This window comes from Tursiops truncatus, chromosome 18, assembly GCF_011762595.2.
Source record: "Tursiops truncatus isolate mTurTru1 chromosome 18, mTurTru1.mat.Y, whole genome shotgun sequence".
In the NCBI taxonomy this organism is placed as follows: domain Eukaryota; kingdom Metazoa; phylum Chordata; class Mammalia; order Artiodactyla; family Delphinidae; genus Tursiops; species Tursiops truncatus.
Window position 1 is genome coordinate 9,318,104 of NC_047051.1, and position 18,854 is coordinate 9,336,957.

General features: G+C 42.5%; 1 protein-coding gene across 4 annotated transcripts in view; it reads left to right on the forward strand.

Annotated features, from left to right (window-relative positions):
* Positions 1-10,873: 10,873 nt before the first annotated feature.
* The window catches only part of KL (klotho), a 78,788-nt gene continuing 70,807 nt past the window's right edge, over positions 10,874-18,854 (forward strand). For all 4 annotated transcript variants that reach the window (XM_073795042.1, XM_073795044.1, XM_019936421.3 and 1 more), the window contains exon 1: positions 10,874-11,702. In XM_073795042.1, coding sequence (XP_073651143.1) covers positions 10,890-11,702 — 813 coding nt within the window. In that variant the 5' untranslated portion in view covers positions 10,874-10,889. The remainder of the gene's footprint in view (positions 11,703-18,854) is intronic.

The following is an 18,854-nucleotide window of genomic DNA, read 5'->3' on the forward strand; positions in this document are numbered from 1 at the left end:
AAGCCAGGAATTAGCTGAGCTCTCAGAAGAAGGGTGTCAGGAGGAAGATGAATGGAGGGCCAAGGACTAGGCGTTAGAGATGGTAAACAAGCGGAAGAGGAGCCAAGCTAGAATCACAGAATTCATACTGTAGAAGGCAAGCTATAAAGATCAAAATGCTTGGGCCACATTGGAGGCCCCTGCTGAAAAAATAAGACCTTCAGGCTTTCTGTTTAGAGAGAGATGGACAAAATAGTGCAGGTACAACATCAATACTGTTGGGATGAGGATTTGTAGGCAGCTCTGCTGTCACTTGGTCAACAGCTCAGATCCTATAACCAAATTTTATTAGTCAGTCTCAGAGAGTGATGCATTTTGGGTCATTTTTCTGTGCTGGTGATGCATTCAACTAATTAATTCACCTTCTGCTTCAACCAATGCCCCTGATGACTTAGAAAGCCAATTTCAGCCTGTGGCCAGGGGCAGGGTGGCAATCTGTGAGAGTGGGCCAGATGGATGCTAACTGGGCCATCCAAAGCTCTGAACTGCCGACCTTAGTCCCAGTCAACAAAAGAGACTGGCCATATTCAAAGAAACCGTGAGCTTGGTTTTGTACTATAGGAAGAGTATAGCTCTTGTGTTATCTCAGTGAGAAATAGGTCACAAAATTGTATATTTTAAACACAAGCATATAGACAACCTGAAATACTGCATCAGGTATTTGAGATAAATGTGGTTTATAAAAATAGTTACTTTTGAAATGCATGCTGTGTAGCTTCAATCCTGCTGCTCAGTGATGTTTCAGTCGTCTTCTGTTGACTATTCAGGAAATTCACCGTAGTAGTTCTTTTCCTATTTTTCATACTCACCCAGCTTGTTCACTCTCAGCAGTTGACTTACAGTTCTATTCTACTAGAAGATATAAAGCATTAGTTTTTAGTTTCATGTCATTCCCTTGACCCCTCCCATCCCCACCCCATCAGCCTCTCACCTCAAAATTTATTTTTCTATACCTTCATCTCTGCCTCCGAATCTCTCTGTAGCTCTACCCACCTCTCTTTCTTTCTCATCTCAAAAATATATAATCCTTCTTCACTTTGGACCAAAATTCATTGACATATATGTCCTTTAATTTGCGTACAAGTAAAAAAGTCAAATAATGTTGAAAGGTTTTATTAGAAAATCATCAATCCCCTGGTTTTGCCCCTTTCAACTCTTAGGTGTTTTTTCTTGGCATTTCCCCTCCACATTTTAAAATAATATGCGTGTATCACTTTCACCTGAATTATTCATACAATTACCCAGTATGTTATAATTCTCTATAAGATTTATATTAAACATAAATATGTAAAGTTCATTCACGGCTGAGCCAAGTAGTCCAAGTAGTGTACCATAATAACATTTCTTTTATCATACAATTCTTTTTTTTTCCTGGAGAAGCAATTTCCTTATTTTTTTCTTTCTTTGAGTCTAGTACTGATGCTTGCTTTGTCTCTTCAGCCTGCACTTCTTTTCCCTTTAGGATGTCTTTTAATTTTTTGTTGAAAGCTGGACATGATCTATCAGGTCAAAAGAACTGAGGTAAATAGGTCTTTATTATGATGTTTTATGTTTACTTGGCTGGGAGTTAAGCTGTGTTTACTACTTATTGCAGCTGTGGTATCAGAGGCTAAAATTTCCTCTAGTGTCCTTGGTTTTGTCTCTTCTATTGTCTTTGGGTTTCCCTAGAGACCTCTTCTTAAATAGGGTCTGAGGCTTGCAGTTCTGTTAGCTGTAATCCCCCATTATTATGCAGGAGCCCTAGTGATGTGGTGGTGAGGTGTGGGAGAAGGGAATCATTGTGTGGCCCTGTGATTGAGTCTCAGTCTATTAGTGAACCTGAGTTGGGTATTTCTCTTTCTCTATGTCAAAATCTAGAAGGATTTGGGTGTTTCCTGTCCTCCAGGTTGGTAGTCTATGGTAAAACTATAGGTTGATACAAATGAACTTATTTACAAAACAGAAATAGACTCACAGACATAAAAAATAAACTTATGGCTACCAAAGGTAGAAGGGGGGCAGGGATAAATTGGGAATTTAGGATTAACAGATACATACTACTATATATAAAATAGATAAATGACAAGGACCTACTGTACAGCACAGGGAGCTATGTTCAATATCTTGTAATAACCTATATTGGAAAAGAATCTAGGGAGTTTCCTGGTGGTCTAGTGGTTAGGATTCTGGGCTTTCACTGTGGTGGCCTGCATTCAATCCCTGGTTGGGGAACTAAGATTCCACAAGTCTGTGGCCAAAAAAAAAAAAAAAAAAAGGAATCTGAAAAAGAATATATACAGCATATGTACCTAATACATATGTATGTACATTATGAAACATTGTAAATCAACTATACTTCAATAAAAAAATAAATGAATAAATAAAATAATTTAAAAAAACCCCACAGGTTGATTAGGATCTGGTACAACAGTTTCCCTTGAGGCCAGGCCTTTTCAAGGAGAACAGAGAGCTTTGGGTGCATTTTAGAATGGTTACTTCTCCCCTTCTCCTGCCAGGAGCATGAGGGGATTTTTCTCCATTTTAGAGTGAGAATCTGGTAGGGCTCATGCAGGTAAAATTGACAGAAGTGAGGGGCCCTTAAAGTTGGGCGCCTCAGAGTTTTTAACTCTCAAGCTTGTCCACACTGAGTCTCCAGCAATGTGTCAACTACAGTTTAAAGTTTTCCTACTGGTATTGGCTCCAGCTGTGGGCTTCTGCTCCTGGTATGCTGTGCTCCTCTGTAGTGCCTGTCTGTCTTTCCAGTTTTCAAGGCAGCAGTTTGCCCTGTGACCTCACTTCTTTGATGCATCTAAGAAGAGCCATTGATTTTCAGTTTGTTCAGTTTTTTTCTTGTTGCGAGGATGGAAGTGATGACTTCCAAGCTCTTTACATGTCGTCCAGAAAACTCAAACCCTTTACCTCAGATCTCTGGCTAAGTCTCTTATTCACTCCTAAAATCCTGTAAAATCTCTCTCAACAAAGTTTATCAGATACCTTCCTGTTCCTTTTGTGTGTGTTTTGTTTGTTTCCTGGAGACATCCCTCCTGAAGCCCTCTGTTCTCCTGCTCCTGTCTGGAATGCTTTGCTCTAAATTGGCTGCATCCTGAGGCTTCCTTTTGCTACAATCCTACAAATTCCCTTTGTATTTTTCCTGCCTTCTATCCTCTGTTTCATGCAATCCATGTTTTCTCTTTTTTTGTTTACTTCCTTATTTTAGTGGAGCATTTATTTTTATAGTTTCAGGTGCATGGAAAGCACTTTTTAAAAGATATTTAATGTCTGAATTGTCTATTCTGCTGTCACACATGATTATTAGTTTGGTGGGGTACATAATTCCAGGTTGAATATAATTTTCCCTCAGAATACTGAAGTCATGGCTCCAATGTTCTCTAATTTTCAGTATTTCTTTTGAGTAGTCCAAGGCTATGTTGATTCTTGGGGGGTTTTTTGGTTTTTTTTTGTTTTTCCCTTCTAGAGACTAAGATCTTATGGGATTCTAAAGTTCTACAATGATGTGCCTTACTTTGGGTCTTTGATCATTATTGTGCTACTTAGACCTATTTAACTAGAAACTCATGTCCTTCAATTCTGAGACATTTTCTGTTTTCTCCATTCTTTCTCTTGAGCTCCTATAAGTCGGATGTTTGATCTCCTAAATTTTCCTTAACTTTTCTTTCCTATTTTCCAATGCTTTATTTCTTTGTGCTAGTTTCTAAGAGATTTTCTTATTTTCCAGTATGTTTGCCAATTAAAAATTTTTATTTGTCACCACATTTTTCATTTTCAAGAGTTGTTTTTTGGCTCTGTATTGTTCCTGTTTTTATCCTTACCTTCTTCTTATATCATAGATGCAATATTTTCTCTTAATTGAAAATAATAATGATGGTTTTTGTACTCTTCCATGAAGAGGTTCCCTTCATCTATCTGGTGATTCTTGGCTGTGTTCCTTTATATTTAAGACTGAGTCACTAGGAAACTGTCTGGAATCTTTGTGTGCATAGGCGGGGCTTGTGATAGATGGAGTGTTACTACCAGGTGCTCTGAGGGAGTCCTGGAACTGGCCTGGGAAAGAGAGTTGGGGGTCCCCCTGCTAGCTATGCAGAATTTTATTTACTCTCTTACTTTTTAGTCCCATGCCTCACCCATGCTCTTCTCCAGGTATGCTGTTCCCAAGGCTGTAGCCTCTTTGGAGTTATTTCTCCAGAGACAGTAAGTTCCCTGTGGAGCTAGGGGATGAGTGGAGCCAGATTGTGCTTAGGATGGAAAACTGGGATCTAACTGCTCCATTTTTCAGGCCTCCAGCTGCCTCTCTCCTTTCAGAGTATCTCAGCTCTTGAGCCTTTCTGGAGCGATGTTAGGTAAGCCATCTTACTTCTCATGCATCTCCTCCCTCAGTTAACTCACCCACCAGTCCTTCATCTTCATTTCCTTTATGTACGCTAACCTCTCTCTGTTTCACTGAAATAGATATGTCTCTCCTTGTTGTACTGGGGGAAGTTGTGAGAAAAAAAAGGGAGTAGAAGCATCTTGAGTCCAGCAGCTCAATGCCCTAAGTCCCTGATGGCCATGCTCCCTGCTGCTAGATATGAGCCTTGTGTCAGGACATGTTTAGTTGGTGTGCAGGTCAGTTCCAGGCTAAGGAACCAGTGGTATTACATAGGAGGATAAGGGGTGGAGTGGGAAATGCCGGATCTGAGCCCTCAGGCTCCCTGCTCCAGGAATGTCAGAAGCACACACAATGCAATCTAGTGTCTCCACGGTCTACTTTAGCTCCAGAGAGCTCCTCAGAGCTGCAGCTTCCTGGGAACACATTTGCTGTTGTCTTGAAGACTATAACAGTGTCCTACTGCAGAGCACAGGGAACTGTATTCACTATCCTGTGATAAATCATAATGGAAAAGAATATGAAAACTAATATATATATATATATATATATGTAACTGAGTCACATTGATGTACAGCAGAAATTAACACATTGTAAATCAACTATACTTCAATAAAATTTAAAAAATACATATTTGTTGAAAAAAAAGACTTCACAGAGCTTTTGTTGCCGTTTTTAGTGGCTTTTTGCCCACCACCCCTTGCCTTTGCTCCTTCTCCACCATTCCAGCATTCCAGTTGCACGCGCTTGTTTATCTGCTCTTCTTACTATCTCCATGTTTAATATTTTGGGACCTTAAAAGCCCACGATCAGCTGCCTTAGATCACAGCTGGTGCTGTACGCTTACCTCATCTTTCTCCTGAAATTTCCAATTTTCCTTCTCCCTCACCTTTCCTCCTCTGTGTACAAATACGTGCAGAGTTCCTCATCTTGAAAATATTTTCTGTGAACTCTGTGAACCCCTCAAGTGACCATCCTTTCTCATTCCCTTCCTCTGGCCAACTTGTCAGAAGAGTATGTACTTTGGGCCTTTATTTTTTCACCTCGCACAGACTCTCATTTAATGCCTTACATTGTAATCTGACTTAAGCCCCATTACAACTTAAAACATCTGTCTCCAAAGTCACCACATGATCTAATTTCTAGATCAGTTGTATTTTCTTACCAAGTTTGATCATCTTTCCTTTTTGAAATGCTCATCTCCTTAGCCTGAAAAACACATTACCCTAGGACTTTTGGCCCACCCTGTGGGTTCTTTTTTTTTTTCCTTCTCTTTTTAGTCCACCCTATTCACTCCCCACACATGGAGATGAGGCTCAGCCTCTTGGTTTTTAGTTGTTTCTTTTCGAATGCCCTCATCTTATCCACTATCCTGGCATCAAAATTTCTCATCCAAATCTCCAGTCTGTAACTGCCTTCTGAGCTTCAAAGCTATAACTCCAATTATTTGCTTAATAACCTCGCTTACAAATTTGACTGACACTTCAAATTTAACATAGCACTGAATTCATCTTTTATCAAAAATTAATTACACCTCCTGATGTACTCAGGAATAAGAATGGTGGTGTTGTTTTCACTTTCAACTCAGCTCAAAACATTTAAACCATCATTTACTTTTCCCTCTCACTCACCGCCCCCATATGCAATCAGTCTTCTTTTGTATTGCCTCCCATCTTTTGCTTTTTTTTCTTTGCATTTTTTTTTTTACTATGCTAGGCAGAAGCCTTCCTTAACTCATTATCCACTTTACTACAGTTGCTTTCAAAGTGATCTTCTAGGTTCTAGTATCTCCCCCTCAATTTACTGACAAAACAATTGACTGATGAACATTGCCCCATTTTAAAATAAGTTGAGGCATCTTTCTCTTTGCCCTTGTAGCTCCACTACTCAAAAACTTTCTGTGGCTCCTGAGTTGGGCTGACCACAAAGGCCTTTACAGTTTTGAAGTCAGCTCTTGGATTGTAAATCAATTTTATTTTTGTTTTGCCAGCAAATAAGCAGAACAAGGATACGAGCAGGTGGGAATGTGCCTTGTTGCCTTCCTAGTTCTTCATGAAGGTACACCTGATATTTAGTGGCTCTGAAAACCTCTGTGGAATGAGGAACTTGCCAGGTCAGAGAAGCTCAGAGCCCTCGTGTCACTGCCTTTTCAATCTTTTGGGGCTTGTCAGAGATGTACCAGGGAAAAGTGGGTATGTTGGCAGTTAAACTATTCCACAGTGACATAGCTTTGTGTGCTATTTCCTGTTGTAGCATCAGACCTATCTGAGGTTTTAGTAGAGTGGGCTTGGGCCATTGCCCACCAAAGTACATATATATGCAGGATGTCAAATATGGTATTGTCATGACCACTTTTTCCTGTACTCAGGGCAGACATTACTAATCAATCACAGCCTCTTTTGTAAGCCAGGATGTGGCTCCAGAATCCTCAACAAGGTGCTTCAGCCATCTCTTACTAATGGTTTCATTCATTCATTCCACAAATATGTGTGTAGCAACTACAATGTACAGGCATTATTCTAGGTGTTCCAGATATTGCAAAGAAAAAGCCAGGTGTCTATTTTCATGAGGCTTACATTCTAGTTGAGGATAAAGGAAATAAGTAAACAGACAAGATAATCTGAGATAGTCATAAGCTCTATGAGAAAAATAAAACAGGACCCTGTAATTGAGAATGACTGGGGGTAACTATTTTGGATGGAGAGGTCAAAGAAGGCTGCTCTCAGAATGTGGCTTTTGGTCTAAGACCTGACTGAGGAGAAGCAGGTGGTTCTGTAAAGAGCATTCCAGAGAGGAGGAACAGCCTTGAGGTTGGGAGCCATTTTGGCTAGTTCCAAGGACAACCAGGAGGTGAGTGTGGCTGAAACAGAGTAAAGAGTGGGAGAGTGATATGAGAGGAAGGCAAGTGTTGTTGGTCTGTTTTTTTAACTGCTGCATTCTCAGTGCCTAAAATGGTGCTTGGCACAAAACAAATGTTTGTTTAATGAGTAAATGAAGGGAGAAGCTCCAATGTGATATAATGACAAAACCTATTAAAGACTCTTTATGGTCTGATCCCTACCTACTTTTTCAGTCCACAATTTCCTTGCACAAATAGACGACTTTTTTTTTTTTTTTTTACCACAAATACACTGTGAACACTTTTTTCTTCCACATTTTGTTTCCCCATATCCTTGCCTCCCAGGCTCCTTGCAAGTTTTACTCTTTAAACCCCAGATATTGTCATGTCTTTTCTGTGAGACTTTTCCAGTCAACTCAAAATAGGGTAACTTTTGGGGCTTCCCTGGTGGCGCAGTGGTTGAGAGTCCGCCTGCCGATGCAGGGGACGCGGGCTCGTGCCCTGGTCCAGGAGGATCCTGCATACTGCAGAGCGGCTGGGCCCGTGAGCAATGGCCGCTGAGCCTGTGCGTCCGGAGCCTGTGCTCTGCAACGGGAGAGGCCACAACAGTGAGCGGCCCACGTGCTGAAAAAAAAAAAAAAAAAAAAATAGGGTAACTTCTTCTTCTGAATTCCTCTAATACCTGTCATAGGTGTCATTTGTTAACACTGAATGTAATAAATTAAACAACTTTATTATCAACTTTCTTCATCCTGTTTCTCCCAACCACTACTGTTTTTGAGGAAAGAGGCTGTCGCCTGTGTTTTGAAGTCTTGAGCTCCTCCTGGTTGCTTTGCCCATGGTGGTTGCTGAGAGAGATTGTGTCGATGATATCAGTATCTCCTCAGAGAAGCTAGTGTCTGTGACTGGTGAGTTGAGAGCATGTGGCGTTGATGTTCTGTTTGGGCCCATGTGAATCAGTGAACCCCCTTCTGCTCCCTTCGCAGGGGAGGGCTCCATTGGTCCCAGGAGCACCTGGGAGAAGGGACTGGATGAAGGATGATGGTCACCTTGATGACTACCTTTAGGTTGTTGAAAATCATCACCACGACAAAAGTCAGTAAGATCTCCACTAATCGGTCCTCTGTCAAAAAAAATCTCCTTTCCTTTGATGCATCAGTAACTTCACCTTTATATTCAAAGCACAGCAAGTAATTAATCTCTTATATGTGGGAGAACAAAGCATTGAATGAAATCCACATTTTAGATGTTGGAAGGGGCCTGTGAAAGAACCAAAATAAAACTGAACGAATGCAAAGCAGCAGTAGCAATTATTCACACTTCAGGAATCCAGAATTTAATAACCATGAACAGAACCTTGATAGATAAACAGCAAGTTCTGGAAGTAAAGTTTAATTACCATGTAATTTTTATCATTGGGTTACATTATCACCTGGGGACATCTCTGCAAATGCTGAAAGCTATGATGTCCAACTGGAGATACATGTGCTTTATGTCCCCTTCAGAGAGAGAAGAACTTCAAATATGAAGTATTCAGTCACCTTGGTCCTTTTTAATCACTGCTCTAAAAGTCCCTCTCTCTCTCTCTCTCTCTCTCTCACTCTCTTTTTTTTAAAACTGTTGGTTAAATAAAAGTAGCAATAAATACAATCTGCCCTGAGCAAATAGACCATACATCAATAAGTGAACACTTAGCATAAGCCATTTTCCATGAGACCCATGAAGCATTTCTAATTGAAACTTAACAAGCTACAAGAAGCAGACACTCTAATCTGAAGCTCTAGAAGGGAAATGTGATCCTGCATGCAGACATAGAAGCTTTTTAATTTAGCTGGAAGAGAGTGTGACTGTGTGGTTGCGTGGTATAATTTTTTTAATACCTGGAGTGTCATTGTTTGTTATTTCACATTTATTGAAAAATGTAGATGCCACATGTAACAGAATAGCAATGTCTTGTTCCAGCCTGATGGCTTAATCTTACTAACCACATAATATATGCTAGCTGGAGGTGGGACTATTTAATAAAACACTGGAATAAATTTGTTGTGCTTACATTTTAAGGAAATTAATAAAAGTAACCTCATCTGCAAAATTCAAAACTTTATTGATTTTAAGTCTGTATGAAAGAGCAGTGCAGGGATGATCACTAGATGAGAATGGATGTACCTCTATGAGGATCTTAGTCATTGATCACAGGAGCAGGTGTGCCAGGATTGAGGCACATTGTACTGGAGAGAAAGGCAAAGATATTAGCAGGATCTTACATTTGTCTGGGTTTCCATGTTTGAGTCCTCTGTGTGCACATTTTTTCATTTGAGTGTAACAAGCCTCTAAGGTGGCAGGGCGGACACGGCCATCTCCATTTTATACAATAGAATGGATAAGGATCCTAAGACTTGGAGAGACTTTCCCGCCCAAGATCACAAAGGTGGAGCCCAGACCATCCACTCCCCAGTTAGTCACAGATCAGATATACACACACTTAAATGGACACAGTGTCTCCACAATTTCTATCAAAATGGCTCTTTGGTAACCGGAAAGACGTCATGACTATTTTGTCGTAGAGGGTGCTTGGGCCAAACCCCTCCTTCCTTTTCCGTTCACTGATGAGGGACCCAGAGTCCTCCCACTCCAGCCCAGCTGCGTGCAAGGTTTGCACAGATAAATTACTTGCCAAGCCAGAGCTGAAAGCTAAAACATGTGATTATTCAAAAAACAGATGCAAAGGATAATAGAGGTTAATGACAGCTAGTCAAAGTACAAACCTTGGTGTTTCTCTGTCTCTTTTGGAAGAACAATCACAACTGTCATTCATCAAGTAATTCTGCACTATTGAATTAAAGAACAAGTACTGGTTTTGAAATGGTTAAAAGATAACAGTAAGAGGGAGAGGAAAGCAAAGTTCCAACTCATCCCATATATCTCCTTTGGCTTCCTCGAAGGCGTCCTGGACTGGGGCCTGCGGGACCCGCCATTCAGGTTGCGCGCTTCCAGGGACTCTTCACGGGAGCATCTTCCTTAAACACTTCAAGGGGAAGTCCGCCACAAGTCCCTCTCTCCCAACATTCCAAGTTCCGACCTAGCTCTCCCCACCCTGCCCCCCAGTACAATTTCGGCCAATTCCTAATCGCCTCTAGTAATGTCAGTTACTCTTCTCGGCCTCAGAGTGGGAGAGAAGAGAAAGCAGGTGCTTCCCGGCGGGCGGACCCCGCGAGGGCATGCAAAGTTCCCGCGCCCAACTCAGGAAAGTTGGGTGACCGCCTTCCTTCCTCCACGCTCCCCGGCTCTGCGGCTTCTTCCAGGAGCGCGCGTGGATGCCGAATAAAAGGCGGCGCGCAGGGCACTCATGTCGCGGAAACATACCCAGCTGCCTCTGGGAGCAGAGAACAGGTGCATTTTCTCCGACGTCCGGGAGCGGCGCCCGTTGCACCTTGCCCGCGATCGCGCCCCTCGCGCGGACTCCCGCTCGCCCTTTGCGCCCCCGCCCCCCCCCCAATTCGGGGCGGGGAGAGGCGCGGGGCCACGTGTAATTATTGCCGGCGGGGCCCGCCGGGGAAGCGGGGGTGGGCGCGCCGGCGGGGGGCGGGCGGCGCGGCGCTGGCATAAAGGGGCGCTGCGCGGCGCCCCGGCGTCCGGCTCCCGCGCAACATGCCCGCCCACGTCCCACCGCGCCGCCCGCGTCTGCGGACGCCACCGCTGCTGCTGCTGCTGTTGGCCCTGGGCGGCCGCCGCCTGCGCGCTGAGCCCGGCGACGGCGCGCAGACCTGGGCCCGCTTCGCGCGCCCTCCGGCCCCGGGTGCCGCGGGGCTCTTCCACGACACCTTCCCCGACGGCTTCCACTGGGCCGTGGGCAGCGCCGCCTACCAGACGGAGGGCGGCTGGCGGCAGCACGGCAAGGGTGCGTCCATCTGGGACACGTTCACCCACCGCCCTCCGGCGCCTCCAGGCGACGCCCCGGTAGCCGGCCTGCCGTCGGGCGCCCCGTCGCTGTCCCCGCCCGCCACCGGGGACGTGGCCAGCGACGGTTACAACAATGTCTTCCGCGACACGGAGGGGCTGCGCGAGCTCGGGGTCACCCACTACCGCTTCTCCATCTCGTGGGCGCGGGTGTTCCCCAATGGCAGCGCCGGCGCCCCCAACCGGGAGGGGCTGCGCTACTACCGGCGTCTGCTGGAGCGGCTGCGGGAGCTGGGCGTGCAGCCCGTGGTCACCCTGTACCACTGGGACCTGCCCCAGCGCCTGCAGGACGCCTATGGCGGCTGGGCCAACCGCGCCCTAGCGGACCACTTCAGGGATTACGCCGAGCTTTGCTTCCGCCACTTCGGCGGCCAGGTCAAGTACTGGATCACCATCGACAACCCCTACGTGGTGGCCTGGCACGGCTACGCCACCGGGCGCCTGGCCCCCGGCGTCCAGGGCAGCCCGCGGCTCGGGTACCTGGTGGCGCACAACCTCCTTCTGGTGAGTTCGAGGGGCCAGGCGGAGGGCCACGCCGGGGAGAGGGCCACTGGAGACGTGAACCTCCGGTTAGAGGAGGCTCCATTTGAGCACATCTGTGAGGTTACCTGGGATTCACACCCGGGGAGGAGGCGGGGGGGGGGGGGGGTGCCGGGGGGCGCTGAGCATCTTGGACTTCCCTGGAAAGCGTGGAGTTGGGAATGGGAGGGAAGCCCCCGCCGTGGGAGTGCCTGTGATTGCCCTTTTGGGCCCATCGTCAAAAAGAAATTGGAATCAGTTTCTCCTGTGAGAAAAGGGAGCTCCTTTCTCTGAGGTTAGAGGAATTCCTAGAGGTAAGATAGGGAGGAGTACGAGCAGCCACGGGGAGCATGAGAAAAGAAACAAGTTTGTTCGGAAGCCACGCAGATAGCGTTACTCTCTACTAGAATTTGTGGAGATGTCGTGAGTTCAGTGTTAATCCAATAAGATCTGTCTTGCTTGTAGCACAAGTTCACGCTGCAGCAAATTTGAAGGTATTAAAATCGCATCTACTGCAGAGCAGAGTTCAAACTGTCTTTGGATGTTCTTTCTGTGGCAGGATTGAACACTACATCCACCAGCCTTACTTAATCAGCAGGGGTATAATGACCCCTCATAAAATCTTAAACAAAGCTAGCTATAAAAGACAGAAACCACTACAGGGTGGTACAGATTGGGTCCTACAACAACTGTATTCGCACGATGCTCTCTCCAATAGGAAGGATTCCTCAGGGATGAGATTATTAGCCTGACACAATTGATTTTAACACCCTTGTGCAAAAGGCTTAATAAATTTTGACAGCAGGAAGAATGAATGTGCCATGATAAAGTTGTTCCCCAAATAATTCTTTCTCCTTTTTCTCCTTTACTTAGTATTGAAGGTTAGGTCTCATCGATTTGAGGGTTCATTTATAATCTCAGTTATTGGTACACTTTGTACAGAATTTTGTATCATGAGAGAATATTTTATGGATATGCGCAAACATTTTAATGAAACTGTTTAAATGTGTAACTTTTGGCACCACATTTTGGTGACTTGTGGGCCTACTGGAAGACCTATTTTTCTTTAAACATCTTTATGGGAGTAGAATTGCTTTACAGTGGTGTGTTAGTTGCTACTGTATAACAAAGTGAATCAGCTCTATGTATACATATATCCCCATATCCCCTCCCTCTTGCGTCTCCCTCCCACCCTCCCTATACCACCCCTCTAGGTGGTCGCAAAGCACCGAGCTGATCTCCCTGTGCTATGAGGCTGCTTCCCACTAGCTAGCTATTATACATTTGGTAGTGTGTATATGTCCATGCCACTCTCTCACATCGTCCCAGTTTACCCTTCCCCCTCCCCATGTCCTCAAGTCCATTTCTACGTCTGTGTCTTTATTCCTGTCTTGCCCCTAGGTTCTTCAGAACTTTTTTTTTTAAAGGTGGAAGACTTATTTTTAAATTTAGAATTAAACCACATATTTTGAACAAAGTCAAGATGAAGACCACTTCTACACACTTTAATTGAAGGCATAGATAATTGAGGCAGAACAGTATTGGGTTATTGAGTTGCCTTAACTGCTGGAGCTGCTGGTAATGTTGTAATAATGGCTAATTAGATTGTATGTCAGCTCCACAAAACCTGTTTGGTACCACAGGTCATAAAAGAATGTTGGCTTTGTTAGACAAAAAATTTGTGATTTTAGTGATTCCATATTGATACATATTTTTCATTAAGATACTTTAGAGCAGTGGTAATAAACTTTTTCAGTCTGTCAATCCTTTTAAGGAATCAGAAGACCCTAAATAGCACCTGTTCATGGTTGGTGATAGAAAAACTATGGGAAAAACTGGCCCTCTTTTAAAGAAAACATAAGGAAATTTCAGTTCTTACCAGTTTGTACCAGAAACAAGAGATATGTGGACCAACTGAAGGACCTAATAGACCATTCCTGCAAAATTACTACTTTAGATTTAAATCACATGAGTTCTATTTTCAGAATGCATGTAATAAACTCTGTGTAAATACAAAAGTTATCAATTGTTACAGCCACTTACATGACCATTTCATACATAAGATAAGGAACTGGGGCTGTAGGAGCTTTCAGGTACTCTGGTATTTTATTTTATTTTGATTCTAAGCTACTGATTTTTTTTTTTTTTGGAGTACAGTTGCTTTACAATATTGTTAGTTAGTTAGTTTCTACTATACAGCAAAGTGAATCAGCTATACATATACATATATCCCCTCTTTTTTGGATTTCCTTCTCATTTAGGTCACTGCAGAGCACCGAGTAGAGTTCCCTGTGTTATACTGTAGGTTCTCTTTAGTTATCTATTTTATACATAGTATCAATAGTGTATATATGTCAATCCCGATCTCCCAACTCATCCTACCACCACCCCCTCCCCCTTGGTATCCATATGTTTGTCCTCTATGTCTGTGTCTCTATTTCTGCTTTGTAAATAAGATCTATACCATTTTTTTCAAATTCCACATATATTACTCTGGTATTCTAAATAGTCAACATGCTTTTGGTTCTTGTGCCCACTCTTGGCCTTTTGATTAACTTCCCAGTTATATTTTTGTATCCTTACACAAAAACTTGCCAAACACTAACCATCTTTCCCAGAAATGCAGTGGACTTTGTGTTCATAAGAAATTAGTAACAGGGGGACAGTTGGTTTTGCTGATGCTACAAACATAATTACAGTTGCTGTAAAATATTAATTTTGCTTTCAAATTTCTTTGGTTTGGAATTTAGTCATTCTTGTATCTTATGAAGAAATAAGTTGTCATGATCAAAAATGGTATCTTTCATTGTTTCATATGAGATATTTTCATTCTGATTTCAATACTCTTTCTTGGCGTGTGTGTTAGGGGGAGGGGGGGAGGGAAGTTTTGATCTTAGTTGAAAAGATAAATTATATTCCCCAGATTTTGGTAATGGAACGTTTTGGTAATAGAACATTTCAGCTAGGGCTTAGATATTACTGGCAGGGGTCACTGGGCCCCTAGCTTATTCATCTGCGTTTGGGGATGTAATACTTGTGAAGGATAAATCTGGCCAACACCCCTCCCCTGCCCCATTCTCTGCTTCCACTAATTTATAGGTGGACTAAGGAGACCCCCTGGGGAGACTGGAAATTTGGACACTGCCCCCCCACCCCACCCTGGAGGACAGGAGGCAGGCCAGACATACTGCAGGATGAATAATGAGGTGGGGAGGCTTTGCTCAGAATGGAGTCTTCGTGGTTTTTTGCTGGTTTCTGGTGCTGAGGTAAACCTTAATAAAAATAGCGTCTGTGTGTGTGTATGTGTGAGAGAGAGACAGAGACAGACTGACAGCCAGAACTGAAAGGAGGATTTCTCTGCAGAGCCCTAGGAATCCAGACTGCTTTGCTCAGAGTATAACCCAGGAAGAAGACACACCTCCTCTCTGACTTGAAGAGGGACTGCTCTGCCTTCATGGCTCTTGAAAGATGGTTCTTGATGGCCCCAGAAAAACTAGTGTTAAGGCCTGTGGTTGGGAGTCCAGCTCCAGCGGTGCCTCTGAGTCTTTGTTCTGCCCGTGGGTTTCTGACCGAGTTGAAGATAAACATGGGCCTCCCAGGGAGTCTTGCAAATGTCTGTAAAGGGAACCTGTGGGAAAAGACAACTTGTTTCACTTAAGGAGGTGGGGCTGGGAGGTGTTACTTTGGGCATTTCGTATAGTGCAGACCTGACTGGTATTGAACATCAGTGCTCCTGTCTCAGCTGATCTGTCCACAGCATCTGTCCAGCCACTATTCTCTTTCTTGCTACACTTCCTCAGCTTGGCTTCCAGAACCCAACTGCCTCTCCCTTCTCCTCTCAGCTCACTGGCGATTCGTTCCCAGTTCCCTTTGCTTATTCCTCTTCATCCTGCCTCTAAATACTGGAGTGCCTTGTGCTCCCTCCTGGGACCTCTTCTTAGATTCGCTCCAAGTGAACTCTTTGAATACTCTATGTCCTGATGACTCCAAATTTTGAGTCTCCAGCCAGAACTTCTAATCTGAGCTCCAGACTTGGAGCACTTGGAGTGCCTTCTCCACTCTGATGTCAAATAGGCATGTCACATTTAACATCCAAAAACAAATTCCTGTTTTCCCCATCTCCATTATGGCAACTTTGCTCTTTCAGTTGGTTGGGCCCCAAACCTTAACTTCTTCCTTTCTCTTACATCTTATATTCAATCCATCAACCAATCCTATAGCTCTACCTACCTTCAAAATGTATACAGAATCAAAGCACTTCTCCTTTTATCTATAGCTACAGGTCCAAGCCCCTATCAGATTCTGCCTGCATCACTGGAATAGCCTCCTAGCTGATGTCCTTGCTTCTGCACTTGCCCCTTGCAGTTTGCCATGATGGATATTCTCAAGGATATCATTATGTATGAACAAGACAAAGTCCCTCATTTATTAAAATCCCACTTCTTCTTCAAGAACCAGCTCACATGCTCCCTTTGGCTCCACACTCGAATGCCATCTCTTTCTCCTATGGAATCCCACAATGCTTCACTCTGATGCCTCCTACCATACTTCTCCTTTTATTTAATCATTTGCTTCCTTTCACTAGCCAGGTAATTCCTTAAGTGAGGAAACCAGGTTCACTTCATCTATCCTAAAATGCCATCTTGCCCTTGGTAGGTGCTCAGTAAGTGGCTTCTGGCTGTTTAACAGCCTGACTCTGCCTTCATAAACTGATGCTCCTAGGATCTGCTCTCTTTGTCAGTCTTTCTAGCCATGTTCTTATGGGACAGGGGGTACTAAATTCTAATCAAATAGTAAGATCAGTAAATACAATGGGGCAGAATCTGACATTTTTCAGTAAAAATATAAGGTTCATCATTAAATGTATGACTCCACTGTAAAAATTTCCAAACAACTGAAAACTATCTACAGTCACTATGCAACACTATAAAAAAGTTTTCAGAATGGGAGGTGGGGAAATTCTCCTGGCTGGCTTTAGGAGCATTTATTGGAAGTGGCTTGAGTTTTCATTCCCCAAGTAATAGTGGAGGCAATTTATCTACTAGATACATGTTTAAATTATACATGCTCTGTACTTTTGTGAAACACTTTACCAATTTTCCTCTCATTAAAATGTTTTTGGTACATTGCTGGAATAATCAACTGGGTTGAACGTTAATGTATTTTATAGACTACTGATTCAATGGTGTGTTTAATCAGAAATGGTTAAAATATCTCCTGAAGAGCTTGACTCACTCTTCTTTGAATATCTGATTGAACACAGTGTTTTTTGAAGGTCACAGTCAAGTCGAAGAAAAAAATTTACAAATAGGAAAAGAACTAATGAAATAATTTCAAAATCATAACAATGTTTTACAATGTCAGTTATTTCGAGTTGAAGAAAAGAGGGAAAATACAGACTACTAAGCATTCAAATAATGCCAATATACATTTCTTAAGTGCAAAATGAATGAATGCACAACTGTATTACCTGAATGTGTAGTTAGTCATGAATTTGGCACACAGAAGTCCTCTGAGTTATCTTAATTTTTCAAACAATATGATTGCTCCAAGCCAGAATTTTAAAATTAATTTGTACAAAAAGTGCTTTTCTTTCAACGAATGTTATCTTTTTAAGGCATAAAGGAAATTTTAGGTGTAGGAAGAGAATAAAGTACAAAATAAAATTGGGAGGACAAGAAATAAAGAGTGGGTAAGTAAGAATACATACTGTTACTGAATCCTTCAAGATCCACATCTTCTCAGGAAACTGCAAAGTGATACTTGTAATCTGTACTTAAACAGATAGAGCGTATAAAAGGTAGATTATGCTTATCTTGATACATTCTGGGTACAAAGATAATCTAAAGGATCAGTATAGCTCTTCTCCCTTCCACCTTGGGATAAACTCTTATTTATCCTTCAAAGACTTGACTCAAACACTCCCATTTTGCCATAACAGGCAGAGAGGATCATTTACTCATTTGCGACTCCTTGAGGTCAGAGACTGCATATCATATTTCTTTTTAAATTTTTAGTGCTTATCTCAGTCCTTGGAGCAGAGGAAATATTCGATACAATTTTTAATGAATGAATAAATATAGATGTAAAATAATTTTACTTCAATATGTCCTTTTTTTCTTTCTTCTAAATTGAACACCTACAGTCTGTTTTCTCACCCAGTATCTGGGAGGGAGTTTTAAAAAGTGAGGAAGAACAGGGGAAAAAATTTCTGCCCAGATAAGTATGTAACCTTTGCACATTTACAAGGCAAAAAATATCCCCATTTTCATCCCGTGGACAGGGGAGGAGGGGAACAGGGGAAGGGGGAGAATGTGACCTTGTGAGTGCCTGACCTGGAAGCTGCATCATCTCTTCCACTCACCTCCCATTGGCAGGACTCAGTCACGTGGTGTAAGGAGCGTGGGAATTACTGCAGCTGCGTAGCCATGTGCTTAGCGAATCAGGTGGGAACACGTCATTAAGGACAAGCATTCAGCTCTCCGACACCGTCCACCTCTCAAATATATTGTGAAAATTAAAACAAAATCATGTATGTCGACATGTTCTGAAAAACGTAAAGAGCTCTACAGAGGTGAGGTATGAATTTTTATTGTCAATAATAATAAAAGCAAGAGTGCTTGAGAAGTGATTCTCTTGAGCTGTTTAGGTGAAAGGAATTAGACAAACGCTTTAGAAATTGTTGCCTCACTTAACTTCTTCATTCAGTGGGATAGAGTCTTTGCAATTATTTCAACAGCATTTGACTAAAGATTTTCAAATGAGTTTTGAGATAATTTATTTTACATAAAACGTATTACCAAGTACCTTTTCTTGATGTTTAAAGGAAATATACTAAAATTTATGACTGATATAATTTGATATATTGACTTAAAGATAAATATTTAGTGAACTTGCATGGCCCCAGTCTGAATAGATTTTTTTTATTAATAACATTATTGTTTGAAGTATGGATGTCAGAACATCATCCATGAACCAGTATCATTTATAGTTTGATAAAATACTCAAAATAAACTGAAACCAGTACTATACATTAAGTTTAAATATAATGGTGAGAAGATATTATTTGCATGTCTATAAGTGCACTACTATTTGATAATTAGAATGTTAGAATTAGAAGGCACCAGGGAAATCCCA